Source organism: Parasteatoda tepidariorum, chromosome 8 (assembly GCF_043381705.1).
Source record: "Parasteatoda tepidariorum isolate YZ-2023 chromosome 8, CAS_Ptep_4.0, whole genome shotgun sequence".
In the NCBI taxonomy this organism is placed as follows: domain Eukaryota; kingdom Metazoa; phylum Arthropoda; class Arachnida; order Araneae; family Theridiidae; genus Parasteatoda; species Parasteatoda tepidariorum.
The window spans coordinates 38,003,962-38,027,269 of NC_092211.1; the positions used below are offsets into that span (position 1 = coordinate 38,003,962).

Genomic DNA, 23,308 nt, shown 5'->3' on the forward strand with positions numbered 1-23,308 from the left:
AATTCTTATATCAAAAAAGTTTCTTATTTATATAAGAGATGGCAGCACCAGTTAAATAAGTTGGGAAATTTTGTTGCCAGATTTTAAAATATTTATTGATAGGAAGAATATATGAAAATATCACAATAGAATTTTCTAACTGTAACTATGCTCACGCAAATGTAAACAATCGTATTTGGAAAGCAGGGACTACATAAGGGGTTATGTTTATGTTGGAAAGTGAAAAATTAATTTTTTGTTCACTGCAATAGAAATGTCACATTAATCCAACGCTAATGCGGTTGAAATTATTAATATTATTATTATCACAGTAGAAGCATTTTAGAATATATACGATACATATTAGTATTGTAATTATGGCTCTGAGTAACATTTTTAGAAGAAACATTAGTATATGGACTAAAGGAAGATATTCCAATAAAACTAATTATTGTTCACAAGCTTACTTTCTTTCTGTTAAAAGTTATCACTCAGATAATTTTTCTGTTATTGGATCTGAACCTGATCGACATACTCCTGAATTTAAAGTAAATAATCATTCTATAGTATAAAATTGTATATCGTTTAACTTAGGTAGCATTTATTTAATTTGTTTACTGTAAGATACAAACTGCCATCACATGCATCTAAAGAGGTCGAGAAATTTTAAATGTAATCAATTTTTTTAAAATTTCATCTCAATACCTCTAAAATGGAGAATACTACTAATATTCTGCTGAGTTTGCGATTCGAATTATCATTTTTACTCACTTTCCAAATTAATTGTTTTAAACAATTAATGGAAATTTTCGGGGATATTTCCGTATCATGATCTGTAGCGCCAACTACAATCGCCAAAGTGTCAAATAGATTTTAAACTTGCAAATGTTTTTAAAAAAAATGTGTAGATGTTTGCCTGTGGGTAGCTACGAGTTATACCTTTCGAGTTTGTCCCTTTTAGAGTTGTTTTTTTAGCTTATCGCGGACCACTGCCTGGAAGTTGTTAAGACTTGGAGATTATTCTGCCACGGATCAGGAGACGGAAATTTCCCCAAGATTTCTGTGTGGTGAACAGTAACAAACAAAATAATTGTCAAGCCTTGTCAATTTCCGATCAGCGTTCCGCGATAAACTAAAAAAGATACTGAATGGGGAGTAACTCGCAGGATATAACTCGTAACCACTCCTGGGCTGGGGATATTTCTGTATCGTGATCTGTTGCACCAACTACAATTGACAAGGTGCCAAATAGAATTTAAGCTTGCAAATTTTTTTCAAAACAGACATGTGGATCTTTGTAGTCATACCTTTTGAGTTGGTCACTTTTTCTGATGTTTTTTTAGTTTCTAGTGGGACATTGCCCGGAAGTTGCCAAGACTTGACGATTATTCTGACACAGATCACGATACAGAAATCTCCCGTCTGACCTAACATGTTTTTTAAAAAGAAATTTGCAAGATTAAAATTCATTTGGTGACTTGGAGATTCTAATTAGTGCGGCAGATCACAATACAGAAAATCCCCTCACAAAGTTTTGGCGCTTTCTGGGCTGTGGCTTGCAAGAAACTAAAAGAAAAATCATAGAAAAGGACCAGCTGAAAGAGTATAACTCATAAGCATTCCTGACCAAACCTCTAGTTTTTTTTTTTTTTAAATGATTATAAATTATAATGAATTTAAAAATTAAAATTCATTCAACAATTGTAGTTCTCATGGCAGACCACAATACAGAAATTCACCTAAATTTTTGAGTATAATATTTTAAAATGCCAATCGGTCTGTTACAATCGTTTCTGTTACTAATTTGAATCTACAAATTCGAAAGAAATTATATTTAAATCCATGACAAATTAAACAGATTGATTCAAAAATAAACTTTATATATAATATTTGTATTAGGTAATTGTTATGTGATATTATAAATCAGTTTAATCAATTGACTGATTTGAATCAAAGTTACTGTTCTATCCATAGATTCAAATTTATTTGTCTAAAGATACTAACCTACAATTTTAGTTTGTTGTTTAATATAATTAGACTGATTTATCTGTTATAATTTATTTTATTCTAACTTCAATCGAGTGATATATCCAATTATACTACATAATAAAATTGCACATAATTAATGTTTGTGTATGAAAATGTATAATATATCTAATGCCTAAAATATGTGCTGTTATTTTTCAGGAAAACTATGTGAATATGCAAAATTTAGTTTCTGATTTAAGAGGAAAAATTCAACATATATCCCAAGGTTACCGGCAATTAGTTAATACTTTTAGATTTTTATCTATGATTATTAATTTAAATACCTAATTTCAATGTCTTATCATACTCTTATTTAGGTGGTGGAGAAAAAGCTATCATACGTCATACCTCTAAAGGAAAGCTCCTTGCTCGACAACGAATCTCAGGCCTTCTTGATTTAGGGTAGTTATGTACTTATTTTTTTCTTTAAAAATAGTTCTTATTATATGACTATGTTCTTTGCATAATAAGATTCAATTTTATAGGATATAGTATATATATTTTAAATAAAATGCAAAAAAGTACATTTGTATTAATTTAGGAATTGAAAGTTAAGTTTTGTGGGTCTGATTATGCAGTATTCTTCTTTACTCTCCATAAAAAATTTTTTTTGTTTATCATAATGAAAAAAATACATTGAAAAGTATCTATTTTTTTTGATAGCTAAATTTTCAATTGGTAATCTTTGTTATTAAAACTTTATATGAAACCTTCATATTTACAGTTTTTAAAAATTGGGTTTTGTACTTATTTATAGTCTTTTTCATGTATCTTAAGAAAGGAAATCAAATCAAACAAACAAAGAATAAGAATTATGTTCGGCTCTATCATGTTAATGTGGAAAATTTCTATATTGCATCAAGCTGGTTTCCTTCCTTTTTTTACTTAATTACCTTTTTTTTGTTTTAACACTAGAACCGCGGAGCGGGTCAATTTGACCCAAATGAATGTTTAATTCGTCACTACACAAAAAGTATTAATTGAAAAAATTATTCCTTTTATGACTTTTAATAATTTTATGTAAAAAACTACTTGCCAAATTTCAAAACGAATAAGATAATTTAATGGGGTATTATTAACACTTATACCTAGAACCGCGGGGTGGGTCAAAATGACCCGTAAATAAATTTGATACCAGAATTATGAAAAAAAATCATTTTTCCGTTGAAACAACGTCAAAGCATGTCTGCCTCAACCCTTGAAATCTGCAAATGGTATGGTCTGAACCGGTGGTGGGGGGATAAGTGAAGGATTTCAGTCAAGGTCATAATGAGTATGTACGTTTGGATGTGAAGACCATTCGAGCTCAGAGTGAAATATTTTGTTGACTATTGAAAGGTTTTCTTTTTGTTTCTATAATAAGTATGTCACGGCGTCGTAACCTTACCGTTCAGGAAGCTTTGGAATATTTTCAACAATTACCTGAAAATGATTCAGAAGATGACAATGATGAGAATGTTTCAATTTTGAGTAGTGGAGATGAATACCTGCCTACTAATGAAGACGTTTTGAATTCGGCTGAAGAAAGTGAAAGTGAAGATGACTCTGTGAGTCCGTTAACAATTCCTGGCCCTTCTCATCATGGTAATGATGTTAATTTGTCAGATAAAAATAAAACATCGAAAATTATAAGAAAAAGAACATGTACACAAAGAAATCAGAAAAAGAAATTAGCAGTAACTTTCGAAGTTGGAAATAATGAAGTTGGAAATGATGGGACAGTTTGGAATGTATCGCAATTAGGAACAAAGAACATAGGAAGAAAATCAAAGCATAATATTTTGAAGGAAGTTGGAGGCCCAACACCCCATGCTAAACGCAATATTATGGACGGCAGTCTGGCAAGTGCCTGGAGACTCTTCATCGATGAATGGATATTAAAACATATAAAGAAATGTACTGAAGATGAAGCTCATCGTCATATTCCTGAAAATAAATGGGTCGTAACATTAGAAGAGGTTGATGCTTTTATAGCAATTTTATATGCACGTGGCATATATTGCGCAAAAGGACTTGAGCTGGATAGTCTGTGGTCAATGGACTGGGGACCTCCGTTTTTCCGTAATACGATGCCAAGAGACAGATTTCGTGAAATTATGAGATTCTTGCGCTTCGATATAAAATCAACGAGATCAGATCGTCTACAAACAGACAAATTTGCCCTTGTATCCGATGTCTGGAATCGTTTCATTGAAAATTGTAAGACTAACTATACACCAGGTCCTAACTTAACTGTAGATGAACAGTTATTTCCTACCAAAGCTAGGTGTAGGTTTATTCAATATATGCCAAACAAACCGGACAAATTTGGCATAAAATTCTGGTTGGCAGCAGATGTTGATTCAAAATATCTGATTAATGGATTCCCATATCTCGGAAAAGATCACCAGTGTCCACCAAACGTTCCTCTTTCCGAATATGTTGTATTGCGCCTAATAAGTCCATATGAGAACAAAGGCAGAAACGTTACTACAGATAACTTTTTTACTACGTTGAAACTTGCAGAGGCATTAAAATCAAAAAACACCAGCCTTGTAGGAACTGTAAAACGTTCAAGAAGAGAAATACCTGTCTCTGTGAAAGTGTCCAAATCTGAATTGCATTCTACCACTGTACTTACTCATAATGACATCAGTCTAACTGTTTACCAGGGGAAAAAAGATAAAAATGTTTTATTGCTAAGTAGTCTTCATCCAACAGTTGAAATCACAAATGATTCAAAAAAATTGCCAGATACCATTGCTTTCTACAATGGAACTAAATTCGGTGTCGACGTAATTGATCAAATGACAAGAAATATACTGTCAAAGCTTGTTCACGTTGGTGGCCGGTGCAGGTTTTTTATAATATATTGGACCTTGCTGCTATTAATGCTTGGGTTATATACAAAGCTGTAACCGGGAAGTGTATCAGTAGACGCCAATTTATTCAAGGCTTAATTGAAGAATTTCGAGAAAAATTTGTTCTCGCCCGGCAGAAAAAAAAACACAAGTGTACGAAGGGACCTCTGAAAATGATGAGCAACTACAAGTTAAGCGAAAACGAGTTCGATGCCATAGTTCAAAGTGTGAGAATAAAACACAAGATATATGTACAAATTGCAAAGTACCCATTTGTGGTAAATGCACAAAACGCATTACTAAATTGTGTGTTGAGTGCATACAATAAATTGGATTAAAAAAAGTTGTGAAACAAGTGAATGAGAGGTATATTTATTTCGTGTATTTCTTTCATTTTTTAGTAAAAATTATAAGTTTAAGACTCTAATTTTTCCATTAAAATATAAAGGTTAAGATATATTTATATTAAGCAAGAGATTTCTAAATTGGAATAATTTTTTCAATAAAACAATATTTATTTCATTAAAAAAAGACATTTCTGGTTATTAATATAAGATTTTATGTATTATTATATAAAAAGATATGTTTCAGCTTTCTTAGTTAAATGATAACATATATTTTTATAAGGTTTATTATCTCGGGTCAAAATGACCCGCCCCGCGGTTCTAGGTATATTCGAAGTCCCGCGGTTCTAGTGTTAAACATATAATTAGTATAGTTATCCTGTAGATATTAATAGAAATATTTATTTTTAAGTATTTTGGAAGTATAATTCTTTTAATTTTCATGTAGCTCTCCATTTCTAGAACTGAGCCAGTTAGCTGCATATCAAGTATATGGTGCAGAGGAAGTTCCTGCTGCAGGGATAATAACTGGCATTGGTTTGATACATGGGTAATTTATTATTTTATCTTTAGATGAAATGATATACATGGTATGTTAATAGCTTTCATTTTTATTGACTGGTTTTGGTGTCTGTTGAGGCTAAATTTTAATCTTGCAAGAAAAATTAAGGCATTTTCTGGTTGCATGGAACCTTTGAATCTTTACTGGCGCTTTAATGACGATGCAAGCATCAATAATTTCTTGATCAATTCAAGCATAATTTATTTTTTATTAAATGCCAATAATTCATTATAATAAATTCATTTGTTTATTAAATGTTAAATGGAATTTGTTATCAGTGAAAATTCTGGTCAATTTTTGACATTCTGGAGTGTTTAAATTTCAATGAGAGTTTTTTGTTTGTTGACAAGGCAAGTTTCAAAGGTTTTCTCACTGTTATGAACATAGTCTGTTATCAATCGAAATTTTAACTACTTTCTAATTAGCTAGAGAACTCAAATTTTAATTGGGGCGTCTGTGGTTGATTACAATAAAAAAATTTGATTCGTTTTCTGACTGCTGCTTGCAAAATTTATTACCACTCTAAAAAAAATTCTGTAAAATTAAACTTAGGAGAGCTTTGGTTTTTCTAGCATTAATTCAATTTATATTAATAAAACTTTTTCTTACTATGTTCTTGTTTTATTTTCATGTTTTTAAATTATAAGAATTTTGAATTTCTTTTTATTCTTTTTTTCACATTTAACCAACAATATTTTCTTGCACTTGATCTGTTGGATTAATGTGTTGGTTTTGGAATGTACTGCCACTATATGAGTTAATTAAATTTCTGCTCTTTAGAGTTCAATTATAAATTCTGCCACTGCTTACAAACAAAAGTTATTTAACATAATAATATGTACCTAAAATATGTAACAAACAGTTTGTATTTTTTAGGGAGCTGTTAAACTCTTTTTATTAGTTGAAAAAAATTAAAAACAATATATTTCCTTTTTAACACTAGATTTTTTTGTTTGTTATGTGCTTCTTTAATTGTTGCAGAAATTTGAAGTAGTACGTTGTTTTAAAGCTTAAAAAATTTTGTTTAAAGGTAAATTCAAAGATCCAGCTAGTTTTCTCATTTTTTTATTTATCAGAAGAATCTGAAATTTAAAAGTGTTAAATTTTTTTTAAGAAGGGTAATTTGATAATTCAAATAATATTTCTTCTGAATTATGTCTTTGAAAATTTTTTTTATGTCTTTAGCATTGAAATTTTAATGAATTTAATATTAATGAATGAATTTATTTATTAATTTTTTCCTTTCTTTAAACTTTATTTAAAATTTAGTTCAGATTGAATTCATGTAAGTTTTATTAAAATTTTCATTTTATTATTTTAAGTAAATGTTTTACATTTTTATTTCGTATTAAATGAAATTTGACAAAATATTTGTGTGTTTCCAAGTATAATTATAGTAAAAATTCAGGTTTTATTTTATTGTTTAATCATAAGTAAAATTTATTTATTATTTTAATTTTTTTTTTATTATCCTTCTTTAGAGCTGAATGCATGGTAGTTGCTAATGATGCCACTGTTAAAGGTGGGACCTATTATCCATTAACAGTTAAGAAACACTTGAGAGCTCAAGAAATAGCCAAAGAAAACAATCTTCCTTGTATTTACCTTGGTTAGCAATTTTAAATTGATTCTTACTCCTATTGAAAAAAAATTTATGTGATAAAGTTGTATAATATTATAATTTTGTTGAGTTGTTAATATCACAATATTCTTTGTTGAATGGAGGGTTTTTAGATCGTAAGAACCAGTTTATAATCCAAACCATGTTAAACTTTATAAAAGTTAGTTAATACAATTATTAAATGCTTCTTCTGTAAGCGTACTATTTTTCTTCTAGAAATTGTAAAAATAATTCTATAAATGATTCATGTTTTGAATTAATTTTAAAGATATAATTCTTTTAAAGTAAAATAAAACATATCAAGAATAATTAATGGTCAAGATGAAACATTTTGCCATATATTAATGTTTACTATTTCTCTGAGCAATTTTTTATAAGTTAATAAATGTATGTAGTATTTTGAACTTGATACCTATTACTAAATCAAATCAACTTGCATAACTAACTTACTATAAAGTTTTTATCTTATTACATGTCATTGTTGTCACTTATAAAATCATTAATGATTATTATGTACTGATTACAATATTAAATCAAATTCTGCTAATATGATTTTAAATACAGCAGAGTGCTGATTAACTGAATTGTCCAATTTACTCAAACAATTTCAGACCATGTTTTTTTTTTAATGCCTTAAAAAATTATCATGAAAATCTCTTTTTATCTTTCAATTTTCTGAAGAAGGCCAAAAAATTGTTTCTTATTTCTCTGAATTCTATTTAATCTCCTTGTAAATTCTGTTCTATCTTTTCTGTTCTGGTTTGTTTTGTTTAGTTTGAATGAAGGTGGAATGCAATGTAAACCATTTTTTCCGATAAAGTAACAAATTTCTAATTTTAATGTAAGCTCAGCAAGTTTTTAAATTACTTTTGTTCTTGCCTTTTTATTATCGTTTTATTTTCTCTTTTACTTATTTCTATTTGCTATAATTTTTTTAGTGCTGTATATTTTTTTGTTTGTTTTATTTGAATTTCTTATTTTACTTTTTTAAATTAAAAACTCTTATATATTAAGATTGTTACTGTTTAAAATAAAAATACTTTGATACAAAACTGAAAAGAATACTTGGATAAAAATTTCAGAAACAACTTTCTGTTTCACGGAAAGTTTATAAATGTATCATTTTAACCAAATTTACTAGCACATTTCATGTACATACATTACATGAGCATTAACATAATGGCCAAGAATGTCATACATTAATTTCAGCCTCACTTATCAATTGTTTATAAGTCACTTTGAAACGATAGTTTTTTGACAGAAAATATTTTTATGAGACTATTTCAAATTAGTATATATCTGGTAATGAAATGAATAAGAAATATATTTGTATTGCTAATATATTTAAAAAAATATTTCTTATATTATTGTTTCAAAAACAACTTTTAAAACCATTGTAATTATTATCAGATATTTTTTTTTACTCTGATAAACTATAATCTAAATACCAATTTAACGTGAGTTTTGCATATATTTTACATACATTAAATAATAAATTTTAATTGTTATTTATATAAAAAATTATTTGTACAGTTGATTCCGGTGGTGCCAATTTACCTCGACAAGCTGATGTGTTTCCTGATATTACAAACTTCGGTAGAATTTTCTACAATCAGGCTACCATGTCTGCTCAAAACATACCCCAGGTACATTCTTCTATAATTGATGAAAATATATATATATATATTTTTGCACTGGTATTGATTTAAGGAACTGCTTATAAAATTAAATTTTAATTTAGATTGCAGTAGTTATGGGAAGTTGTACTGCAGGTGGTGCATATGTTCCAGCAATGGCAGATGAAAGTATCATAGTAAAAAACAAAGGGACTATTTTTCTCGCTGGACCACCTTTGGTAAATTTTCAATAATATGTTATTAATTAATTTCAAAAATTTGCCTGGATATTAGTATCTTTTTTTTTAGTTTACAACTTTTATTTATTTGTTCTTACACTTTTAAATAGTTTTCATCCATTCCTTTATAAATTCTGTGATTCGGAAAATACCATGAAGTCTGGTTGCAGAAGGTATCAAACTTCATAATTTGCAAATTACTATATTGTATTATTTTTGTAGAAAGATTTTGGAATATTAGGTATTTGTTGCAAGTTTGAAATAAAGCCATGAAATAATTGTACTAGTTCTTTATTTTAAAAGAGACTTTGCTTTTTCTGAATGATTATGTCCACATTAAGATAATCAAAGAAAGTATCTCTAAAAAATTAAATCTAGGTATCATATCTAATCAAATCTAATCTAAGTATCGCTAAATCAAATCTAAGTAATAATCAAATCTACGTATCTCTCCTGTGGTTTTTATTACATTTTAATGAGTTGTTTGTATCTAGGACTATTATTTGTTGTAGTATTTGTATTTGTTGTACTTAGAATTATTTAACAAATTAAATTTGTATTTATAATTTTTTATTTTTACCAATAGGTATATTATTATTAAAATAAAAACAATGTATAGTATTACGGTTATTTTGTAATCTCATATTTTTCAAAAAACAACTGGTTAAATATCTGTTTTCACCTATAGATAAATTTTATACTTTGTCCCATTTGTTTTAATTTTTATGATTTGTGATTTAACAAATTGAAACTGTAAAAGTTCAATGTTATTGTAAAATTACATCTTTTTAATTGTGTTTTATGAAGACTTCTAGTAAATAAAATTTTTTCTTCTGATTTTAATTTAATTTTTTTTCTAATTTTAGTTTTCTTATTCTAATTAGTTTTAGGATGATTTATAAAGGTATTTTTTAACAATGATATGTTTACTAGGTGAAAGCAGCAACTGGTGAAGAAGTAACTGCTGAACAACTTGGTGGTGCTGATCTACATTGCAGGTTTGTAACTGAACAGGTTATTATAGAAAATGTAATATGCAGAATTATGTAAAAATTATAAATGAATTTTTTAAGATCCTTTTTGTCATTTATTTCAGAGAAATAAATTTGTATACTAAGAAAACTAAGTTTGTATTGTTTTTTTCCCCAGGAAATCTGGCGTAACAGATTACTATGCTACTGATGATGAACATGCTCTTCATATTACTAGAAGAATTGTTAAAAATTTGAACAGGATAAAAAAACCTGAGGTAAGTTTAGTTATATCTTATAGCCATGCCATTTTTTAAAATTTGTGTGCTAAGTATTTCTTTTTCTGTGAAAAAATTTGAACATCTATTACGAGTGTTATATCTAAAATTTTGTTTCTAAATTGAATGAGAGGCAGATTAGTAAAAATAAGAGGATATCTATTTCTATATGCTATTCATATTTTGTTAAAAAGTGTATATTTTTTTTTTTAAAAGTAAATTTTGCTGTGCTATGGTCATTTTTAAATTGTACAGAATTACCTTTTTTTTATTCAGACTTTGAAATGATTGTTTAAAATATCTGATAGTGAACTTAGTATTTTCTATCGGTAGAGGTGCAAGCGTGTTAAAAAAAAAAAGAGCTAAAGAAGAAACAAAAATAGTGTGTGGAGTCCATCCGCGCGGAAGAAGTTAAACTTCGTAACCTGCAACGTTAATTGTAGAAGAATCAGCAGTCGAAGAAGGATCACTAGTTCTATTCGACGTCTCTTTTTCCTGCTCCGCTCGCTTGCGTGCTCTGTAATAACGCTAATATTGTGCATTTTTCCCTCGTGGACCTCTTGAACCAGTGGAAGTGCTTGTTGTTGCCTCATCGTCTCGCCATGGAAAATGTATTTGTATTAANTTATACTTTGTCCCATTTGTTTTAATTTTTATGATTTGTGATTTAACAAATTGAAACTGTAAAAGTTCAATGTTATTGTAAAATTACATCTTTTTAATTGTGTTTTATGAAGACTTCTAGTAAATAAAATTTTTTCTTCTGATTTTAATTTAATTTTTTTTCTAATTTTAGTTTTCTTATTCTAATTAGTTTTAGGATGATTTATAAAGGTATTTTTTAACAATGATATGTTTACTAGGTGAAAGCAGCAACTGGTGAAGAAGTAACTGCTGAACAACTTGGTGGTGCTGATCTACATTGCAGGTTTGTAACTGAACAGGTTTTTATAGAATGCTGAATTATGTAAAAATTGTAAACGATTTTTTTAAAATCCTTTTTGTCATTTATTTCAGAGAAATAAATTTGTATACTAAGACAAACTAAGTTTGTGTACCTAAGGTTTTTATGGGAATTTTTTTTTCTCCAGGAAATCTGGCGTAACAGATTACTATGCTACTGATGATGAACATGCTCTTCATATTACTAGAAGAATTGTTAAAAATTTGAACAGGATAAAAACACCTGAGGTAAGTTTAGTTATATCTTATAACCATGCCATTTTTTAAAATTTGTGTGCTAAATATTTCTTTTTCCGTTAAAAAATTTGAACATCTATTACGAGTGTTATGTATAAAATTTTGTTTCTTAACAGTTAAAACATTTTGCATGTGACTTTGCTAAATTGAATGAGAGGCAGATTAGTATAAATAAGAGGATATCTATTTCTATAGGCTATTCATATTTTGTTAAAAAGTGTATAATTTTTTTTTAAATATAAATTTTGCTGTGCTATAGTCTTTTTTAAATTGTACAGAATTACCTTTTTTTTATTCAGACTTTGAAATGATTGTTTAAAATATCTGATAATGAGCTTAGTATTCTCTATAGGTAGAGGTGCAAAAGTGTTAACAAAAAGAGCTAAGAATGAAAAAAAAATTTGAATTTAAAAAAGAAACGAATATATATATATTTTAATTCTATAATTGTTTTTAGATTAGCTTAAGTTTTTATGTGAAGCTGATAGTAACTGTGCAATTTTTCAGTTTTTTGTGTCATCCTTTACATGACTAAAATTGAAACATGATATAGTGTACTGTTTTGAGTTTCATCACTCTGTGAATTTTATTTTCTAATTAGGATAGACTGACCAGTGAAGGAACACTTAAGCTTCGCTTTTAAAAAAATCATATTAATTTCAAAATTCATAATTTTAGTTAAATGACAGTGTCAACATATTTGAACTAATTGCAAATTATGTAAAAAAATTGTAGAGAACTTACATAATATTGTTTTAAAGTTTTGGAGGTTCAAATAACAAGTAGTAAGAAGACCAAGTGAAGGAACAGCTCTTACCAGTGAATGAACACCCAGTAAAGGAACACTTAATTTTGGTTATTTTTTAATGCTCTTTATGAATTTATAAGCCATACAAATATTTAAAAACAAGCCTATTCTTGAAGTTATAACATATAAATACTTGGAAATTGTTAACTTTTTTTTAAATCATGAATTGAAAATTAAAGTGTCAACATATTAACACATACTGTTCATTCACTGGGAAATCTATACCCAGTAAAGGAACATGGCTGTTTCCTCACTGGTTAGAAGTTGTTTTTCAAATTTTTAGCATACTTTTGATGTGGAACATCACTAAAGGTACAAGAAAATTAAAGTTTATCTTTTATTTTCATTAACTTAGGAAAAAACGCAGTGAAGGAACACTTGTTCCTTCACTGGTTTTTCATCGTTTGGTGATCCAGTGAATAAACACCCTCTTATCTCAGTACTTTATAATGCTATGATGCTTAAAAAAAATAAAATGTAGCTTCAATAACTATATTTTGAATTCTCTTTTTCACAGTGACAAAAATAAAACTATTACATGCAATTAATTCCACTTCAAACATATAAATACAAACACTCACCTTATAATTTTTTCAAAGAAACAAGGTGTTGCTGAGATAATAACAAATTCAAAAATTTTTCCAGAGAAGTCTATGTGACCAGGTAATCCAAAACATTGCTAGATGACTTCCTATTGTTTGGCAGTAAGTTACCAATCAATCTAAAGAAAAACTTTCAAATTCTTATTTTTAATCAATATATATGAAATGTTCCTTCACTGGATAGTGTTCCTTCACTGGTTGGTTTACCCTATTATTCCTGGTTAGAAATTTGCTCTTAAGCTTTGTTTTTAAATGTTACAAGTTTTAGAGTTACTTACGGCTTAAGTTACCTAACTACATCCCAAAAAACGTATTATGAATACCCTGATTTAACTTCTGACAAAACTATCAGACTGCCATGTACTGAAATGTATAATTTTCACAATAAAAGTATGATAATTAGTTTGTGGCATTAATTAAACTGACACAATATATTATTATTATTATTTTTAACAGAAACTTTTATCTTTAAAGTTTTAATATCAAAAATTTATATGATTGCCCCACTTTGAAAAATGTTCTAATAGTTTAGAATGAAGAAAACAATAAAATATTTGTTAGCTTAATGTTATTTTTATTTTTTTCTATAACTTCTTAAATTATAGCATAAATAAAAAAAAATGTGTACGAAATTTCTCATTAACCCAAAGATAATTTCCAGCAAATATAAGTTTAATAATTAATTATTATTTTATCATTTAATTTAATAATGATTGAAAACTTTTTTGAATTTAAAGTTTTACATGATTTTAAACTACATAATTTTATATTCATCAATCTTTAGTTTAAATAAAAAATATGCTTGAATATTTGTTTAGAAATAACAATTTAAAAAACTTAATAAATACTTTTAATAGAAGTGTAATAGATACACACCTTTGGGTAACAGTTCTCAACCCATTTTTTCTTGCTTTATTCTTGACTTATCATCACTGCTTCCCAAGCCCCTTATATAATTTTATATAAAAATCAAATAAAAATATATCATACTAAGATAATCCGTCTCAATGTCTCCATCATTCTGATTAAGAATTTCACATGACAAATACACTTCATGATGTGTTTTCATTTTTCATGATAGCAAAATCGATAATGAAAACTTTATTTTATTTATGTACTTTAATTTCTCCTGAAATTATTTTAGTTGCTTGTTTATTGACCAGACTTGAACAATGCTGTAATAACTTTTTTTAAAATGAACCTGCATCAGAATGTTTTAAGTATAAGACAAACTGTCTTATACTTAAAACTGTCACCACTTACTGTCAAACGCATTTTGTCCTGGTGCAAAAAATTTAGAGATAATGCTCTTTTGTTAACTTCAATCTATCTTTGGTTTCATTATTAGAGATAATCCTCATATCAACATTTTCTCATACCTTAAGAACAATTTTTTTTAATACATCAATCTAGCTTTTAACTCACATTAGAATTAGTAATTTTAAAACCAGTTGTAGGTATGCTGTGGCACTACTTGCACTTATGCTTCCATAACTCTAAACTTACTAACCAACCTTAATTTGTTTTTTGCAAATACTATTATTTGTTTAATAACTAGAATTATTTAATTAAGTTTGCAGTTTTTTCTTAACAATCCCAATTGTTAGGCATTCATCCATGTTTAAAAAATACAGGTCAGAATAATTGTAAATACATGGTTGATTAAATTTAAGCTATAGCAAATAATATTGAAAAGAAAACTAAGAGCTGATTAAGAAGAACGCTTTTTTTTAAAATGTTAGCCAGGAATTATTTTACATATCTGCGAGGATAAATGTACAAATTAGTACTGAGCTTATTTACCAGGGAAAGAAGTGTCTGTAAACTGTTAGTGTCTTTGTGTTATGAGGATTTTGTTTACCCCTTCCGATAATTTAAGTATTTTCGGCAGTCCATCTCTCAAAATATCTAACAAATGATGCTAATTCAAAAGCTGAAGTTTTTGAAGTCTCTATGCTTCCACGTTATAAAAATAGCCTATTTAAATGTCTCTCATCTTACATGTGATTAAGTAGTCGAGTGGCTATGTCTGTGATAAGAGTGATTTTATACTTCTATGGTTTTAGTTCATCAGCCGTCAGTCAGAAAGACAAGGAATGAAATTTCTAGTGCTTTTGAGGCTAATGAAAAACATTTTCTGCACACAATGTGATAAAATTAAATGAGACAACAACACTATAGAAATTTTAAACCAAGTTCTTAGATAATGTTATTTTTATGTAAGTTATTTTGTTATCAACAAAAAGTTTTTTTTTTCTTTTAAATTTGTTTATTAATACTTTTGATGCTGAAAAAACTTACTTTTGATGTAACAACACTTCATCCTTGATGAATGTTTTACTTTAATATTTTACAAAATTCTTTTTATTTATTTAAGGTTACCATTTCTGAATCTGAAGAACCTAAATATGCTCTTGATGATTTATATGGTATTGTTGGTGACAATTTGAAAAAAACTTTTGATGTCAGAGAGGTACATTTGTTTTCATTTATTCAAGAACTATCATAATTTAATTACATAAGTAGTTAAGATGAATTTAACATTGTAGTCTGTAGTCCATTGTATTTGTATATCTTATTACCATATTTTGATATAACTGTTATGAAATCTTAACATTTCATATATTTTTTAATTGTTTTTAAAGTAAAAATATTTAAAATTAATTTGAGGTCATAAAATATTAGTATTTATTAAATTTTTGGAAAACAAACCTTTCATTAAATTTTTTTTAAAGGTAATTGCCAGGCTTGTTGATGGTAGCTATTTTGATGAGTTTAAAGCTTTATATGGAGATACATTAATAACAGGTAAAGTTTATTAATTATTGTAAATAAATTAGTATTATCAACTTATTTATTGCTATTTTAATGTTCTTTTTTCTGAAATTATAGTGCATACTTATTTTAATATTGAAAATGATTATTGTTTTTTCTTTTTAATAATAATGATGTCTCTGACTAATTTTTTACTTAATTTGGCTTTTCTTTTTATTTATAAAAAATTAGTTTAAATCTTGTGTTAACAATTAAAATTGAAGCATCATTTTTATAGCATTTTATAAGGTTATACAATGTTACTGGTATAGCTTATATTTAAAGCTTATGTGTATTTTGTTATACTATTTTATTCTATACAGCTTGTACGCATTTTCCGAAACGTCAATTAAAATTTTTTTATTTTACATGATTTTCAAAATTGCAAAATATAGATTAGTTATTTAAAAAATATGGATTAGTTATTTAAAAAATATTGATTAGTTTTTTTAAAAAAAATTTAAGTTGAAATCTCGCTGCTTTAGTAACATCTTAGTTTTGTTATTTCATCATTACTTCTTTCACATTATGTTTACATTTTTACTTTATTTATTTATTAAATAAATTAACCAATATATTTAAAAATATTTTTATGTTTTTAGCTAGATATTTACAAATGTGATGTTTATAAAACTTTAATTTGAATTTAAACTATTTAGGTTTTGCTCGACTTTATGGATATCCAGTTGGTATTATTGGAAATAATGGTGTGTTATTTTCTGAATCTGCATTAAAGGTAATATACATTGATGAGGGTACTGATTCAACAATTCTTTTGTGTAGTTATATTATTATATATTAATGTTTATAAATGAAAAATAATTATAATTTAGTAAATGTAAAATGTTATTTTAAAGTATAAAGCATTTTATATATTGCTGGTTTACCTATTGATGCCAGAAATTTCTAATCTTTGATAAAAGTAGCATTAACCATGGAAAGAAGCAGATGGCAGATATTTATTTTCTGTTGGTGTGCACGTTTGGAAAGGGAAAGGAAGGGCCACATTGTCTGACTAGTATCAAAATTACATGATGTACTTGCTATAACTTTTAATATACAGAGTTTTAAAAAGGTTTTTCCATGGCAAGGTGTGTTGTACTAAAACTTGTTAAAAAATTCTACATATTAAAACTATTTCTCATATTAAAATTTGTTAAAAAAAATTCTGTGTAATTTTGATCTTGATTAACATTTAGTTTTGAAGAAGAAAAATGTAAAACTTCTCTACACAAGGATAATTAAAACTATGTTTTGTCAACTATTTGTTAAATTAAAATAAATAAATGCTATTTATGTGTCTTGTATGTTATTATCTATTTCTTTTTCTGTTTTTTTATAAGTGTTGTGAGCATTACCAAACTGGTGTTTAATTTGTGTGCATTTTGTGCCTATTCTTTTGAATTTCGTTAATTTATTTTGTATTTTTGTTGTAGGCTACTCATTTCATTGAATTATGTTGTAAAAGAAAGATTCCTTTAATTTTTCTCCAAAATATAACAGGTATTATTCATTAAAATGTTTCTGATTATGAATGTATATTATACACATTTTTTTAAAAGCTTAATTTAAAAGTTTATTTGGGTTGATTAATTTTTTGTGTATTATGAGAATTATTATTAATTATTTGAATTTTTAACTGCGAGATTAGATACATAAAAATGACAAACGCAAATTTGCTACCTATAAGTCTATAATTATTAAATATAATGTTACTGGCTTTATCATACTTGCCAAATTTTCTTTTACACTAGTTTCCCTGCCAACCAGATTTTTCGCACATTTCTCTTGCTTTTAATATATTATTAAAGATTTTTAACAATTTCCTGAATTTTTTTCTTTAGACTTTAATCATTTTAAGCTGCTAAATATTCTTTAAAAATCAAAATATTGGTAGGTTAAAGATTTGAATTAGCAGCTTTAATAGATCACTTAAAACTAAATCCCCATTCGGCATCATTTATTGTATCTTCACCTATCTATTTTTAGTCAAAGGATTAAGATGCTGCATTTCTGCTTATAATTAGACCTTAAACTTTTATTTAAGAAAATTGAATAACTTTAAATGTATGCATTTCAAATCAATTAAAATTTTTAATGTTTTTTTTCTATTTGTATGGAGCCACATTTTGATTTACGGTACTTTAAAATGTGTTATATTTTCTGTAGGTTTTATGGTGGGACGTGAAGCTGAAGCTGGTGGAATTGCTAAACATGGTGCTAAAATGGTTAATGCAGTTGCATGTGCCAAAGTTCCTAAATTAACTGTAATTATTGGTGGGTCTTATGGTGCTGGGAATTATGGAATGTGTGGCAGATCATATTCGTAAGTTATAAATAATGACTACAATTAAACTTTTGTACTTGAATTTTTTGTAAAAATAAAGATTAGATTGCTTCAAATGTTCTTAATTATCCCACCAAAAACAAACATATTTGTTCTAAACTTAATATTTTCTCACTGTGTTCCAAAATGAAAATGTTTTGGAGATTATCTTAAATCTGCATTAAAATTATTCATAATATTTATACTGCATTAAAAAGACAGCTTTTATTTACAATTCCAAGCAAAGGAAAGTTATTGCTCCAAAAGGCTGTCTGTGAACCTCCTTTTTTTCTACTGTTCCAATCTTTACAGTCAAAAATTTCTTTTTAATTAAGTAATATTTCTTATTTAAAAATTCATTTATCTCCATTCATGTGTATTTGCAATTTTAATAATAAAACTTTGCAAAATTAGTTTGAATTTTTATTATGAAGTAATGCTCTTTAGTTCATTTAAATCAATGTATGACTGAGTTTATTTTTTATGGAGCCATTTCTAAAACCTTATGATAAAGCACTTTTTTGAATATTTTTTTTCTTTTTCTTTTTTTAGTTTGTCTTAAAATAATTTGTCTTGTGTATTCTCTGCTTGGGTAAAAAAAAACCATTTTCATTATGAGTGAGTTATCAAACCAAATATTAATAATTGAAGATCTTAATGAAAGATTATTTTACATAATATTTTAATTTATTTCATCAGTTTTAGAGACATAATATTTAAAAAAATATTTTAAAGGTACAAAGCTCTTTACAAAACGAAATATTGTAATGGTACAAAAATTTTACGAAACATTTTTTTTTCCAATAAAAATAGTTCTTTTTTAATGACCTGTAAGAAAATAATAGACTCTTTACATATGGGCATAACATGTTTTCAAACTCAAAACGCTATTTTAATAGGTGGTGGATACTGTAATAAAATTCCTATAATAAATAGAAAAGAAATATTGTTTTGTATTTACAAAACACAATTAGTATTTTATAATCATTAGAGATTTTGTTAAAATTAATTATCTTGTAAAGTAAATTCTATAATAAGTGTAGATATTTCGTTTAATAAAATCAGTCGCTTTATAAAATCAAATGTTCTCAGAAGGGATGTTATTTTAATAGGCAGGATTATTTTAATAGCTTTGTAATGAAATTCCAAGAAATAGAGAAGAAAGATTCTTTTGAATTTACAAAACACATTCAACGTTTTATTAATCATTAGAGATTTTGCATTCTGTTGAAAATTGTTATCTTTTATAGTTTTGTATAAACTTTTATATTTTGGAATGCGGTTACTTAATGTATGTTTCATTAAAACATAAACTTTTTTAATGAATTATTTCTGTATTATAGGCCACGATTCTTGTATATGTGGCCAAATGCTAGGATTTCTGTCATGGGTGGTGAACAAGCTGCTAATGTCCTTGCTCAAATAACTCGGGATCAGAGAAAAAGAGAAGGCAAACCTGTAAGATGCTTAACTTTTTTTCTGTTTTTGTTCAATGAGTTCTCTATTACCAGTTTTACTGAGTAACCTCTAACGATGAACAATTTGTTTAATTTAGCATATACGTTTTCTTGATAATGAACAATTTGTTTAATTTAGCATATAAGTTTTCTTGATAATGAACAGATTGTTTAATTTAGCTTATAAGTTTTCTTGAAAATGAACAGATTGTTTAATTTAGCATATAAGTTTTCTTGTTAATGAACAGATTGTTTAATTTAGCATATAAGTTTTTTTGATAAGTTGTTTGCCATAATGTTTTATGGCAGACTTGAACATTTAATTAAAATTTAACAAAACATTTTGTATTTAATTTTTTCTGTTTTCAAATTTTTTTCAATTTAGTCAGATAATTTTAAAAAATTTTTACTTGCATCCCTTCATAATTTATATTCTCTTTCATTAACATTCCTTATTGTTAGTGTGTCTATTTTAAGCTATAATTTTAGGTGATTAAAAAATTATTGTAAAAGAATCAATTACATGTGTTTTTCAATTCCCAATAGCTGTGGTAGAACATGTAAAATATTTTTCCTCATTTGATATTCATCTTGCACATAAACTTGGAAGATTTTGTCCTTGGAAGTTTAATTCACTACTTTATCACATCCTAAGAAAAGGCAATAAACATCGCTTGTTACAACTGTATTAGCATGTATGAAAATAGACACTTATACAAATTTTACTTTCTTTAAAGTTACTTGCTAAAAGTTTAATTTTTTTAATAAATATACTGTGTTACATTATGACCATCATGTGCTTCTTTGATATGCTATTGTTCTAAGCATCTAAAGCTACCTTGATATTTTTACTTGTCGTGCAGTAATCGGCTCTCTATCGACAACATTTTTTCTCCATAGTAAACACCTTTTTTAACCTCTAGAGGGGTTTGCCTTCTTCAGGTAAATACAGATTTACTTAAGGCATAGTAATGTTTCCTCTTTTTATTTTGTTTCATTTCCTTTTTATTTTTGTGTCAGACATAGCTTGTATTTATATTATAATATGATTTCATTAAATTGAGTACATAATAAAATGGCCACAGTATAGCCACTCTCCAGCTTGATAGCGTTAAAATTTTCAGTCATGTACATAAAGTCACCCAAAAAATTTAAAGTTCTGAAGTTTTAATTAGTTTCATTGACAAAAGAATTTATTTATTGATTGCTGCTATATCATTTGAAGTTTAAACTTAAAGACAGTGTATTATTTTTTCTACTTGTTATTAAGTTAGAAATAAATATGTAACTGTATAATGTTGAAAATATACTGATTTTATTTATGTTATTTTTAATTTTAGTGGACAGAAGAAGAAGAAAAAGCTCTGAAAGAGCCTATCATTGAACGATTTGAAGAAGAAGGTCATCCATATTATTCATCTGCTAGGTAATTTCTCAACTTTAAAACTATAATTAAATAAAAAAAAATTAATATATTTTTAAATTAATATTTATAACTTTTAATATTTAACTTCTTCAAAGTTATTCATATCTTTTTTCAATATTCTTATTTTTGTGGGGGATAATAACTCAATCAAATATTCAATAATTATTTGTTTTAAATTTATGTAATGAATCAGTTTTTCATTTATTTAAAAATTAACATACCAAGTCCCAAATGAACTTCTTAAAAGCTATCATATGTTCATTAGTAGTTTAATAAATTAAATATAGATAGGAGTAAATTTAATAAAGAATTTCAATAAAAATAATCATTGCAGATTTAGTTAGAATAGATTTAAAAAAAAATCTTGTATTTTGCTTCTCGATATGGCCAAGATCATTGTTTATAACAAGGTGAAAAAAATTTCCATTAATCTCTTTTAAGATAGAACTTGACTGTAGCTGTTTGTATGCAGGCTTGCTGAAGGCTCAAATTTAATCTGACGGAGCATTAACTCTAGTTGCTCCAAAGAGCATTAGTTACCTTTTAAAAACAAATAGACTGCTTACATTAAGTTAAAGAAACATTCTTCTGGTGAGGATGGAATTGTAGAAAACATGTTTTGGTATTCCATTTTATTTGAATTTTGATGTTGTGAAGAGCATTGCTTTTGCTGAATTTTTTTTCTCTCTCAATATTTGGCGTAATAGACTTTTAAAGCTTACATAAATAAAATTAGATGTCTTTTTCAGAAGTTTATTACTTTTTTCAAAATTTAAATAAATTAGGAAAAACTTTTTTAAATCATCAATAAAATTTTAACTTTTAATCTATGGATAAAAGTTTTTTTAGAAATATCCTTAGATAGGTTGAGGTAGTTTTTGGATGTGATAAATTGTTTTTAGTATTTTAAAATATCTTGGAAATCTATATTTTTCATTCCATGAATATGTTTTGACAAGTCAGAATCAGAACTATTGGTTAAGCATAGCAGCTTCAACAATGTTTTACATTGTAGAAATTAAGTTATTTTGTTATTTATGAAGTTGTTTGAATTATGATTAAAGTCACATTTTAAATTGAGTGATTTTATATTTTACCCTGTTTTTTATATTCTGTTCTAAAGTTATTAAGTTTTTAGTTATTTGATAAGGAATTTTTTTAAAGAATTTATTTATGAAAACTAGTTTTTTACACCATATTAATTTCTTTTGTAGACTTTGGGATGATGGTATAATTGACCCGGTTGATACTAGGAGAATTCTAGGATTAAGTTTGAGTGCTGCAATGAATGCAAAAATACCAGATACTGAATTTGGAGTATTTAGAATGTAAACAGTCGAAATTACTAAACAGAATTTAGTAACTTTTGAATGAATTTGTTGATATTTTATTGCTTGTAACTATTTTTATATTATTGTATTTGCTATATAAAATCTATTTTGTTACATGAATTTTTATTTTTTGTTATTAAATTGTTTTTCAAAAACTGTTGCTATTGTTCAGTTGTATCATTATTGGTGTTTTTTTTGTTGCAACTTTTGTTAAACATTTTGAAAACAAATTGTTAAGTTTGTTCTGTTTCAGTATTTTTTGCTGTGTACAGCTCATATTGTAGTTGACTTTTTTTAATTAATAATTAGACTTAATAATTTTACCTAAGTTAAAATTTATTGATGTGGCTTTATAACTCAAATAGTGGTTTGGAATATCATATTTTATTTATAAAAAAAAATCGATTTCAAAAATAGAAGCAGATTCATAAAATGCGATATCTATATCTGTGTTTGCTGTAAAAAATTATATTATTCTAAAAAAACACAATTTTTTGTGCAAGCTGTTTTTAAGCAAATAAATATAAATAAATGTATAATTTTATAAATTATCATTTTTTTAAAATAAGGTATAGAAAAAATAATAAATAAAATTAAGGATGCTTTTCGGGCTAAGTTTTTAAGTTAAGTTAAAATTAATCAGGTTAAGTTAAAATTTTGTATTATAAGAGAAATTTAAAATTCTTATATGGGTGATTCTCACAAAATATGACAATTCACTGTCCCTTGCTCCAAGATCTAATACTATAATACTAAAAGAACTTTTTTTAAAAAAATAATTAATAAATTGCATTGCTGATAGCATTTTAAAATGACTTTGCACTAGCATTGACTCTTTTGTATAGTTAAAAAATTTAATTGAACTT

The 23,308-nt window shown here is 26.5% G+C and overlaps 1 protein-coding gene across 1 annotated transcript; it reads left to right on the top strand.

Annotated features, from left to right (window-relative positions):
• The first annotated feature begins 103 nt into the window (after nucleotides 1-103).
• Nucleotides 104-22,602, top strand: LOC107447145 (methylcrotonyl-CoA carboxylase subunit 2). The gene is made up of 17 exons (XM_043042362.2): nucleotides 104-527; nucleotides 2,167-2,233; nucleotides 2,325-2,409; nucleotides 5,640-5,741; nucleotides 7,235-7,362; nucleotides 8,908-9,020; nucleotides 9,116-9,229; nucleotides 10,163-10,227; nucleotides 11,570-11,669; nucleotides 15,466-15,561; nucleotides 15,824-15,896; nucleotides 16,562-16,638; nucleotides 17,339-17,405; nucleotides 18,072-18,228; nucleotides 19,572-19,686; nucleotides 21,026-21,111; nucleotides 22,326-22,602. Exons 1-17 carry the CDS (start codon nucleotides 357-359, stop codon nucleotides 22,441-22,443), a joined length of 1,734 nt encoding a protein of 577 aa, XP_042898296.1. The 5' UTR covers nucleotides 104-356; the 3' UTR covers nucleotides 22,444-22,602.
• The last annotated feature ends 706 nt before the right edge of the window (nucleotides 22,603-23,308 follow it).